This window comes from Zophobas morio, unplaced genomic scaffold (genome assembly GCF_036711695.1).
Source record: "Zophobas morio isolate AGI-343-1 ecotype UQ-CSIRO unplaced genomic scaffold, CSIRO_AGI_Zmor_V1 ptg000012l, whole genome shotgun sequence".
NCBI classification, from domain to species: Eukaryota; Metazoa; Arthropoda; class Insecta; order Coleoptera; family Tenebrionidae; genus Zophobas; species Zophobas morio.
In genome coordinates this window covers 4,294,855-4,306,483 of record NW_026972117.1, presented here as the reverse complement: position 1 = coordinate 4,306,483, position 11,629 = coordinate 4,294,855, and the positions used below count along the sequence as shown (strand labels likewise).

Sequence of the window (11,629 nt, the reverse complement as noted above, 5' to 3'; positions counted from 1 at the left end):
GACGGACAGACGGACAGACGGACAGACGGACGGACAGACGGACAGACGGACGGACAGACGGACAGACGGACGGACAGACGGACAGACGGACGGACAGACGGACAGACAGACGGAAATGGGAGACCTATTTCTTCGTCTTCTAGGGGTCATGAAAGATCGAGAAAACGTAAAAGTAGAGAGTCGGCCGACGGACTCGATTACAATACTTCCTTTGCTTACGCTCGGGAAGTAATAATATTCTCAAAGTAAAAATTCTTTAATACTGTTAGATCATCTTATTAAATCTTTTCAAATTTGAATACCCCTCAGCACCAAAATCTCCAGAAGTTGTAAAAACTGTTTTAGTAAAATAATAAGTTATACTTATGTTTTACCAGTGAAGTTAACCTGTTCATATGCAACACACAATACTTGGCTAGAAATGGTGCATGACTGGACTTTCTAATGGTATTTTTATTCTGTTTTATAGATAATTCTTAACATTTACTGACCTTGTATCGTTAGAAAAATATAATGCAATCCGTAATTAAATATACTTGTAATAACATGAATCGTAGTTACTAAAATATTCAGAGTTCAGATTTGTCATATCAGTAATTCGTGTTGAAAAAGAACCAAGACATGGGTTCCATTACTTCTATTTGTGTATTCTAATCACACCACTGCATACGCAATAGGTTCACAGTCTGCATTATTTGTGACGCCAGTTTCTATTAGTGCAGATAAATAAAACAACTAAAATTACTTAAGTAAATAATTTATAAAATGTACAATATTTATATTTTTACAAATTATGGCTACAGGTCGCCCTTTAGCTGATTCTATCGGAAGTTTATTGCACAAAACCTTGACCCTACTAATAGTCAATCAAACGTCAACAGTACAAAATCCAAAACTAGTCGAGTTCCAAATTCTATGAGAAGTCTAAATGAAGCCCTATCAAAAAATAAAAAAGTAGAAATGGTTTGTCATGAAAGTCAGCTCAGGAATGTTGTGCTACGAAAACACCTCGCACTAGTATGCCCAAAATCAGCTACAAAGACAAGAGAGAGAAATATAAAATAAATAATATACAAAAATACATGAGTTACAAAACCCCTAACGAGTATTAATGACAAATATGTAGCACATTAATATGAGTAATAATGACTATACAAGTAAAACTCATCCAAAAAATATCGCACTCAATCTTTATCTTCTGAATTTTCCAAGGTAGGATTTGCAGTTGGGGCAGAGGTGATGCACATCCATGCAACCGTCAATGCAGCAGGGGATTAAACAGCATCCGAAGGCACATCTGCAAGAAAAAAAGTTTGTAAATATTTAATATTTTCATATCTCTACTGTTTGACGAAGATGGCCGCTTTTGGTGATGATTTACGACTTCCTTATTTAATTTTTATAGGTGTAGTGGTAATGACATAATTTTAAATTTAAGGCGCTGAATGAATTAAACATAAATACGATGTGCGATTTATTTCTTTGTCGTTAATGGTTTGTACCACATGTGGGCGGTGGCATTGTTGCGAAATGACGTCATTATGATTTAATAGTGATCTTGGTAGTGGATTTCGTACTACATACACGTGCAAGCATTGCTTTAAATGAAAAAATTCAGCTTCTAGAAAATGTAATGGAAAACCAGTATTACATATTTAATTAGTCCGCAAGCACGTGTTCAGAGTCGAAACCACGTGTGTTCTGACACAAACCAGAACCGGCTTCGCTATCTTGAAGATAAACACAAGTACGAGTTATACCTCTCTGTACTCATAAAATCGTCTACAATGCAAGTTTATTGGAAAACTAGCACCGATTTAATCGGTTTTTGTTTGGAGTAAATGAAAGTTCGTTTTATAACCTTAGAGTTTACAATCTAAACCTCGATTCGGACGAACCGAACTTCCGGTTTGTTTTATGACTTAAAACACCTGCAGGTGCTAGTATACAAAAATGGGGCAACCACATGGCATGATTTTTTTTTTGAGTTTTGTTTTGCATAAACGTAAGCTTGGTTAAGGTTAATAATCTTGAAAGGACAAAGACCAAGTTCAGTTTGCACAGCATAAATATTTTTCTTTCGTGATAAAATTATGCTGTAATTTTAGAAGAATCCTTGGACCAATTTTTAACAAGTTAATACAAAAAATTGCGATGTGAGCAGCGTTCAACCTTCTTCCGTCGATAAAGGCCGTGTTTTACCATTGATTTGTATTTTTTATTCCTCACTATGAATGCTTTGATTAAAACTAACACAAGTTTCGCAATTTTTAATTTTTCAGTTCTTCAACAAGTAAAATTTTTCAAACAGAAATTTTGAAAAATCGGAAAATCGAAAAATTAAAATATTGTAAAAAATTTAATAACACTGAAAACCGAATAGAAATAATGGATTAGAAATGGAATAGAACAGAAATAGAATAGAAATGGAAAAATTGTTTAAATGAAAAATCGAAGTATCAGAAAATTTCAATTTTTCGATTTTTAATTTTGCAATTTAGCAATTTTTGAATTTTTCGTTTTTAATTTCTTATTTTCGAGATTCCTAATTTTTCAGTTTTCCACCAAGAACCAAGTTTTTTCAACCTGAAAATATGAAAAATCGGTTAAATATCTGGAACATCTAAAATCCTTAAATCGAATCAAAAATGGAAAAATTTGAAAATCGAAAAAATGAAAAATTGTAAAACTAAAAATCGAATAACTGAGAAATCGAAAAATGCAAAATTTTAAAATCGGAAAATTTTTATTTTTTCAAATTCCCAAATTTTAATTTTTCAAATTCTCAAAAACATTGGAAAATTTCAATTTTTCGAGTTCTTAGTTTTAAAGTCTTCAAATTTTCATTTTTCATTTACTCGATTTTTAATTTTCATGTTTTCAATAAGAACAAATTTACTAAAACTGAAATCTTGAGAAATTGTGAAACTGTAAAATTGAAAAATCGAAATATCGAAAATTTGAAAAATCGGATAATTGAGAAATCAAAAATTGCAAAATTGTAAAAAAATGAATTATTGCGAAACCTGAAAATTGCAAAATTATAAAACTGAATTATATAATCGGAAAATCGAAAAATTTTATAATTGATAACCGAGAAACTGAAAAAATTGAGAAATTGAAACATCGGATAATTGTAAATTAAAAAAAATATTGAAAAATGGAAAAATTAAATATCTGAAACGTCTAAAATCCTTAAATTGAATCAAAAATGGGAAAATAGGCAAATCGAATAAATGAAAAATTGTAAAACTAAAAATTGAAATAAATATATATTTTTTCGAGTTCCAAATTTTTAATTTTTCACATTCTCGATTTTCGAATTTGAAAAAACGGATAATTGAAAAACATCGGAAAATTTTATTTTTTCGGGTTCTTAGTTTTAAGTTTTAAAGTCCTCAAGTTCTTAAATGTTCAAGTTCTCAAATTTTCAGTTTTCATTTACTTGATTTTTAATTTTCAGGTTTTCAATAAGAACAGTTTTACTAAAACTGAAATCTTGAAAAATTGTGAAACTGTAAAATTGAAAAATTGGATAATTGAGAAATCAAAACATTGCAAAATTTTATTATTGAGAAATCGAAAAATCGCTTTAAGGAATTGAAAAATTGTAAAATATTGAGTTACGTATTGAAAAACTTGAAAATCGAGAAATTGTAAAATTGTAAAATCGAAACATTGGAAAATCAAAAATGGAAGTATGTACCAAAAATCGAAAAATTAAAATATCTGGAAGTAAATTGAATTAAAATTCTATTGACAAATTGAAAAATCAAAAAAATCGAAAATTGTAAGACTGAAAAATCGAATAATTGAGGAATCGAAAAATTGCAAATTGTAAAGAAAATTGAATTATTGCGAAATCTGAAAATTGCAAAATTGTAAAACTGAATAATATAATCGGAAAATCGAAAAAATTTATAATTGAAAAATCGAGAAACTGAAAAAGTTGAGAAATTGAAACATCGGAAAACTGCAAATTAAAAAAAATATATAGAAAAATCGAAAAATTAAATATTTGAAACGCCTAAAATCCTTAAATTGAATCAAAAATGGGAAAATAGGCAAATCGAAAAATGCAAAATTTTAAAAGCGGAAAATCGAAATATCGTAAAATTTTTATTTTTTCAAGTCCCCAATTTTTAATTTTTCACATTCTCAATTTTTGAATTTGAAAAAATGGATAATTGAGATATCGAACAAGTGCAAAATTGTAAAACCGAAATATTGTAAAATTTCAATTTTTCGAGTTCTTAGTTTTAAGTTTTAAAATGCTCAAATTTTAATTTTTCATCTACCCGATTTTTAATTTTCATGTTTTCAATAAGAACAAAGTTACTAAAACTGAAATCTTGAGAAATTGTGAAACTGTAAAATTGAAAAATCGAAATTTCGAAAATTTGAAAAATCGGATAATTGAGAAATCAAAAAAATGCAAAATTGTAAAATTAATTTTTCAGGTTCTTAGTTTTAAGTTTTAAAGTCCTCAAGTTTTTAAATGTTCAAGTTCTCAAATTTTCATTTTTCATTTACCCGATTTTTAATTTTCAGGTTTTCAATAAGAACAAATTTACTAACACTGAAATCTTGAAAAATTGTGAAACTACTAAATTGAAAAATTGGATAGTTGAGAACTCAAAACATTGCAAAATTTTATTATTGAGAAATTGCTTTAAGTAACCGAAAAATTGTAAAATGGAAAATCAAAAATGGAAGAAATAAAAATCGAAAAATTAAAATATCTTGGAAATAAATTGAATCAAAATTCTATTGACAAATAGGAAAATCAAAATGTCCAAAATTGTAAGACTGAAAAATCGAATAATTGAGGAATCGGAATCTCGATTTTTCGATTTTTCCATTTTAATTTTTCAAGTTCTCAATTTTTTATTTTTAATTTGTCATTTTCAGTTTTATAATAAGAACAAATTTATTAAAATTGAAATTTTGAAAAATTATGAAACTTAAAAATGTAAATCGAAAAATTGAAAAATCGTATAATTGACAAATTTTAAAATCAAAACATTGGAAAATTTCAGTTTTTCGAGTTCTTAGTTTTTAAATTTTCAAGTTCAAATTGAAATTTTGAAAAATGCAAGTGATTCGATTTTTTATTTTTCAAGTTTTCAATTTTTTATTTTTCATTTCTAATTTTCAGTTTTTCAATAAGAAGAAATTTACTGAAACTGAAATTTTGAGAAATTATAAAATCGCAAAAGTGAAAAATAGAAAAATTTCAAATTGTAAAATGGAAGTACGGAAACATTAGAAAATCCAAAAATTAAAATATTCAGAACCAAAAAAATGGGGAAAATGATAAAAATCAAAAATGGAAAAATCAAAAATTCGGAAAACTGAAAATTCGAAAAATTGCAAAACTATAAAACTGGATAATAATCGAAACACTGCAAAATAGAAAAATTTAACAATTCAAAAACCAAGAAAACTGAATGAAAAATTGTAAAACTAAAAAATCGAATTATTGAGAAATCTAAAAATGCAAAATTTTAAAACCGAGACATCGAAATATTGTAAAATTTTTATTTTTACCAATTTTTAATTTTCACCTTCTCGATTTTTGAATTTGAAGAAACGGATAATTGAGAAATAGAAAAATTCCAAAATTGTAAAATCAAAACCTTGGAAAATTTAGATTTTTCGAGTTCTAAGTTTCTAAATTTTCAAGTTCCCAATTTTTCACGTATCATTTACTCGATTTTTAATTTTCAGGTTTTTAAGTTTTTTTAAGAACAAATTTACTCAAACTGAAATCTTGAGAACTTGTGAAACTGTATAATTAAGACATCAAAAAATTGCGAAATTTTATTAATGATAAATCGAATTGAAGAATCGAAAAATTGCAAAATTGTAAAAAACCGAATTATTGAGAATACCGAAAATTGCAAAATTGGAAAATTGGAAAATCGAAACATCGGATAACTGAAAATCAAAAATGACAGAATTGAAAACTGAAAAATTAAAACACCTAAAAACTAAATTAAATCAAAATCTTATTGAAAAATAGGAAAATAAAAAAAAAATAAAATTTGCAAAATCGAAACATTGGAAAATTTTAATTTTTGGAGTTCTCAGTTTTTAAATTTTCAAGTTCTCAATGAGAACAAATTTACTCAAACTGATATCTTGAGAACTTGTGAAACTGTAAAATCGAAAAATTGAAAAATCGGATAATTGAGAAATCAAAAAAATTGCAAAATTCTAAAATTGGAAAATCGAAACATCGATGGAAAAATTGAAAACCTAAAAATTAAAACATCTAGAAGGTGAATTGAAACAAAAACCTATTGAAAAATAGGAAAATCGAAAAAATGAAAAATTGTAAAATCGTAACATTGGAAAATTTCAATTTTTAGTCTTCTTAGTTTTTAAATTTTGAAATTCTTAAATTTCATTTTACATTTAGGTACTCGATTTTTAATTTTTTGGTTTTTAATAAGAATAAATTTACCAAACTGAAATCTAAAGAACTTATGAAACTGTTAAATTTTATTATTGAAAAATTGAAAAATCGAATTGAGGAATTAAAAAATTGCAAAATTAAAAAAAACGAATTATTGAGAAATCGGAAAATTGCAAAATTGTAAAATTGGAAAATCGAAACATGAGATAACTGAAAACCAAAATTTTAAAATTGATAATCGAAGTGTCAAAAAATTTCAGTTTTTCAATTTTTAAATTTTCATTCTCTCGATTTTTAATTTTCAATTTTTCAATTAGAATTTTCAAATTGAAAGTTTGAAAAACTATGAAATTGTAAAAATGAAAAATAGAAAAATTGAAAAACTAAAAATTGAAAAAAAATAAAAGCGAAAAATTGTATTATTAGAAAATTTTCAATTTTTAATTGTTGAAATTCTCAATTTTTCATTGTTCATGTACTCGATTTTCAATTTTCATTAAGAACAAATTTACACAAACTGAAATCGTGAGAACTTGTGAAACTGTAAAATCGGATAGTTGTGAAATAAAAAAATTCCAAATTCTATTAATGAAAAATCGAAACATCGGATAACTCAAAATCAGAAATGGAAGAATTGAAAATCGAAAAATAGGAAAAACTGTAAAATTCAAACATTTTAAAATTGATAAATCGAAGTGTCAACAAATTTCATTTTCTCGATTTTTACTTTTCAATTTTTCAATTCGAATTTTCAAACTGAAATTTTGAAAAATTAAGAAATTGTAAAACTGAAAAATCGAAAAATTGAAGAATCTGAATTGGGAAATCAAAAAATTGCTAAATTTTATTATCGAAAAATTGAATTGAGGAATCGAAAAATTGCAAAATTGTAAAATTAGAAAATCAAAAAAATGAAAAATTGTAAAATCGTAACATTGGAAAATTTCAGTTTTTAGAGTTCTTAGTTTTTAAATTTTCAAGTTCTTAGATTTCATTTTTCATTTATTCGATTTTTAATTTTCAGCTTTTCAATCAGAATAAATTTACTCAAACTGACATCATGAGGACTCGTGAAACTGTAAAATTGGAAAATCGAAAATCAAATTGAAGAACCAAAAAATCTGAAAAATTAAAAAAAAAATCGAATTGTTGGGAAATCGGAAAATTAAAATATCTAGAAAGTAAACTGAATCAAAATCCTATTGAAAAATAGCAAAATTGAAAAAACGCAAAACTGTAAAATCAAAAAATTTTAAATTTACAATTGAAGTACGGAAACATTAGAAAATCGAAAAATAAAAATTTTTAGAAACTGAAAAAATTTCGTTTTTTTTTCTTCTAATATCATGTTATTCTTTTTTGTAAAGTATGTATACATCTCAAGTTGGCAGTTACCTACTTGACTATTTATCTTTTTAAGAGACACACATTGAAAAAAGGGGAATAAAAACACACTTAAAATGCACTAATAAAATCCATGACGTTCTTTTTGAAAAAAACTGAAACGTCAACATTTGAAAGTTGAAATTCAAAAATAAACTGTGCTAATAAAGCCTAGGGCTATGCTAATGAAAATATGTAAAAATATTCCGTTTTCCTCCACTTTTTTTCCAAGGTTAACAATTAAGTAAAGAGATAACGAAAACCGCGGTTAGTGACACCCTTAAAAGCGCAACGATTTCTTTGCAACTTCGGTGTAGCAATGGCCTTAACCAGGCGGGGTATGTCTGTGTCTGTCACGAACAATACAAACGATATTCCTAAATTTAAAATAATTTAATCAGATGTCCAGTTTTTTAGGGACAAATTTCAATAAACATGTTTACTTTGAAGCAGAAAAACGAAGAAAAGACTTATCCTAGACGAAAATAGTATCTAAACAACTTCGGTTGCCGGATTTTAATTACAAAAAGTCGCTTCAATTTCATAAACACAGATTTGTGTACGAATAATAATAAACAAGTCGAAATTTCATACTTATTTAATGTTTTTTTCACGGTAATCAGACTTGGAAAAATTGTAGCTTTCACCCGGAATCAACCAGGATTTTTTTCGAATTCAAATATTTATGATAATTACTGCACTTGGATCACGATCAATAACACGACCTTGCGATCAGTAAACAAAGTTAATCAATATTTTCCACTCGAAGGATAATCACGTATTGTAAAACAGCGACTTTTGTACCCTAACTTAAACACACCTTTTACTCTTGGACGTGAAACCGTTCCAAAATTATCACACTTATTTCTGATGTAGACGACTTTCGCAAACTATTCTTTTAATAGCACTTCCTGAAATAAATGTTTTTAATGCCGCTGGTTTAATCAGTGGCACTGAACGTGATGTAATAACGATAAACATCGGCATTTCAATTAATTATCGATCAACATTCATCAAATTCGCGCTGATAAAACGATGTCAACGTTCAGGGTTCCGCGAATTATAATTCAAGATCAGTGAATTATTTCAGGGTCTTGAATTTTTTGCCGCTAGTTTTGAAAGTGGAAGATTTTATCCTTAGTCTAGACAGACGCGCGATTCGTCAGCAGTTCTCACAAAAACTCGGATTAATTAAGGACACAATCAGGCAGGTTTCCTTTCATTAATTAATATTCGCTGACGCACAAAACTGCTGCTTTTTTGGAATTTAAATAAATTAGACTGTATTGTAACAAAAAAAATTGGAAGTGCTTGTGCGCAGATAGTGTGAGTGTAAATAGGTTCATTACGAGCTGACAAGGTTGCCATTCATGATAACTATTATGTCATTTGCTTAACAGAGTACTATTTATCGCCACCAAAGTCGCGTTCATTAAATGTAGGAAAATCCAATTTATTATTAGATTCAGTACAGGCTGGTATTGAGAGTTGGAGTAACCTTCTAGAAACCTTACGTGTGATGTTTATCTAGTTCATTTACAAGTCCTTAGGTAGCTATTTGGACCCGTTTAGTTTTAACGATAAATATACTTCAAACTTAAAAAAAATGGTAGCGCAAATCTCAACCCGTTTCGTCAGTGGCGTAGCCAACTTCCACTGCGCCCCCCCACACCAAATTTAAAAAGTAATATAAAATTAATATGAAATTACTGGTTTACCAGTAGTGGCGCCGAATAACACAGATTTTACAAATAATAATAATTTATACACATAATAATTTTTAAAAATTGTTAATTGATTATACTGGCTTCATTCGACGTTGTCGAGAGTTCATAAATTCGCGTATGACACTGTCGAGATCTAATTTTTGGGATCGATCACACTCAGTGCTCAACACAGCTAAGTTGGTTAATTGTGTTTGACTTATCGTGCTTCCCAAAGATGATTTAATTAATTTTAATTTAGAAAAAGATCTTTCTGCCGATAAAGAAGTCACTGGAAGTGTTAAAAATAGAAGTAACGCAGCGCAAATATCTGGTAAACTACTCGTTAAAAAATTATTGTCCATAAACAGAAACTTAGCAATATCTGTAATTTTAGTTATTTTTTGCTGAATAATTTCACCAACAACAATGTTTTTAAAACTAACGATTTGCCCACAGATTGCACTAGTAATATCTTCTTCGTATTTATTTGCCAACTTTGATGCTGCCTCCACAAATTCTTCGTCTGTACTATTCAACATTTCCTGTGGTTCCAGAAAAGAAAAATAGTTTCTGACGTTTTTCATGCTTTCAAACCTATCTTTAATTTGAATGTTTATAATATCAAGAGCAGGATAGAAAACGAGAAATTTAATTATTTATAATTATATCTAATGGCAATTAGAAAATCAAATCTCGATGACCATCTGGTGGGGCATAACTTTTTTAATGTTTTTTATAACACACTTATCATTTTCTTTCATCTCAAATTTAAGTTGTTGCCATTCATTTTTTTTATATCATTTTCCCGATTTTTTAATTTTCATTTTCTGGATTTTATATCACAATTTTTCGTTTATTCAATTTTTCACATTTTCAATTCCTCGATTTTCCAATTTTTAATATTTAGATTTTACAATAATTTTCGTGTTTTCGACCGCAATTTTTCGATCTTTAAGTTTCTCAATTTTTAATCTTTCGATTTTTGAATTTTCCGTTTCTTCAATTTCTCAAGTTTTTAGATTTCTCGAAGCGTTCCTTTTATACTTTTGCGTTTTTTCATTTTGAGTTTTCAATTTTACAATTTTTCTATTTTATAACTTTTCCATTTTGTTTATAAGGAAAGTAGAAACTTCGAAAAATTGAAAAATCGGAAAATTAAAAAATTGGAAAAAATTGAAAAAACAAAAAATTGCAAAATCGATAAAACGGAAAATCGAATGGAATTTGTTTTTACGATTTTTTAACTTCGATTTTTCGATTTTTGGAATTTTCTGTTTCTCATATCTAGGTTTATCGATTTTTCAGTTTATTTTTTTTTAAGTAAATATTTCAATTTTGAATTTTCCGATTTCGGCTTATTTCGATTTCACGATCTTTTGAAGTCTCAAGTATTCGATTTCGATTTATTGGTTTTTCGATTTTCAAAATTTTAGATTTTTCTAGTATATATTTTAAATTTTCCATTTTTCGCTTTTATAATCTTTATGTTTCGATTTCCCGATTTTTATTTTTTAATGTGTTTCAATGTTTCCATTTTTGGAATTTTCGATTTCTCATATCTCAATTTTCCAATTTAAAAATTTTTTCGATTTCTCGATTTTTATTTTTTTGGTTATCTCAATTTTTCAATATCGCAATTTTAGGAATTTTTCAATTTCTATATTTTTCAGATTTTGCATATTTTCATTTTCCCGATTTTGTAATTTTCATTTTCTTGATTTTATATCACAATTTTTCATTTTTCCATTACCTTTATTTTTTCAATGTTTCTTTGGATTTTATAATTTTTTGTTTATTCAATTTTTCACATTTTCAATTCCTCGATTTTCCAATTTTTAATATTTAGATTTTACAATAATTTTCGTGTTTTCGACCGCAATTTTTCAATCTTTAAGTTTCTCAATTTTTAATCTTTCGATTTTTGAATTTTCCGTTTCTTCAATTTCTCAAGTTTTTAGATTTCTCGAAGCGTTCCTTTTATACTTTTGCGTTTTTTCATTTTGAGTTTTCAATTTTACAATTTTTCTATTTTATAACTTTTCCATTTTGTTTATACGGAAAGTAGAAACTTCGAAAAATTGAAAAATCGGAAAATTAAAAAATTGGAAAAAATTGAAAA

At 27.1% G+C, this 11,629-nt stretch overlaps 1 protein-coding gene across 1 annotated transcript in view; it reads right to left on the bottom strand.

The window, feature by feature from the left end:
* Positions 1-741: 741 nt before the first annotated feature.
* Positions 742-11,629, bottom strand: part of LOC135127671 (LITAF domain-containing protein) — a 36,459-nt gene continuing 25,571 nt past the window's right edge. Inside the window, exon 3 of the mRNA XM_064054206.1 lies at positions 742-1,297. Coding sequence (XP_063910276.1) covers positions 1,192-1,297 — 106 coding nt within the window. The 3' untranslated portion in view covers positions 742-1,191. The remainder of the gene's footprint in view (positions 1,298-11,629) is intronic.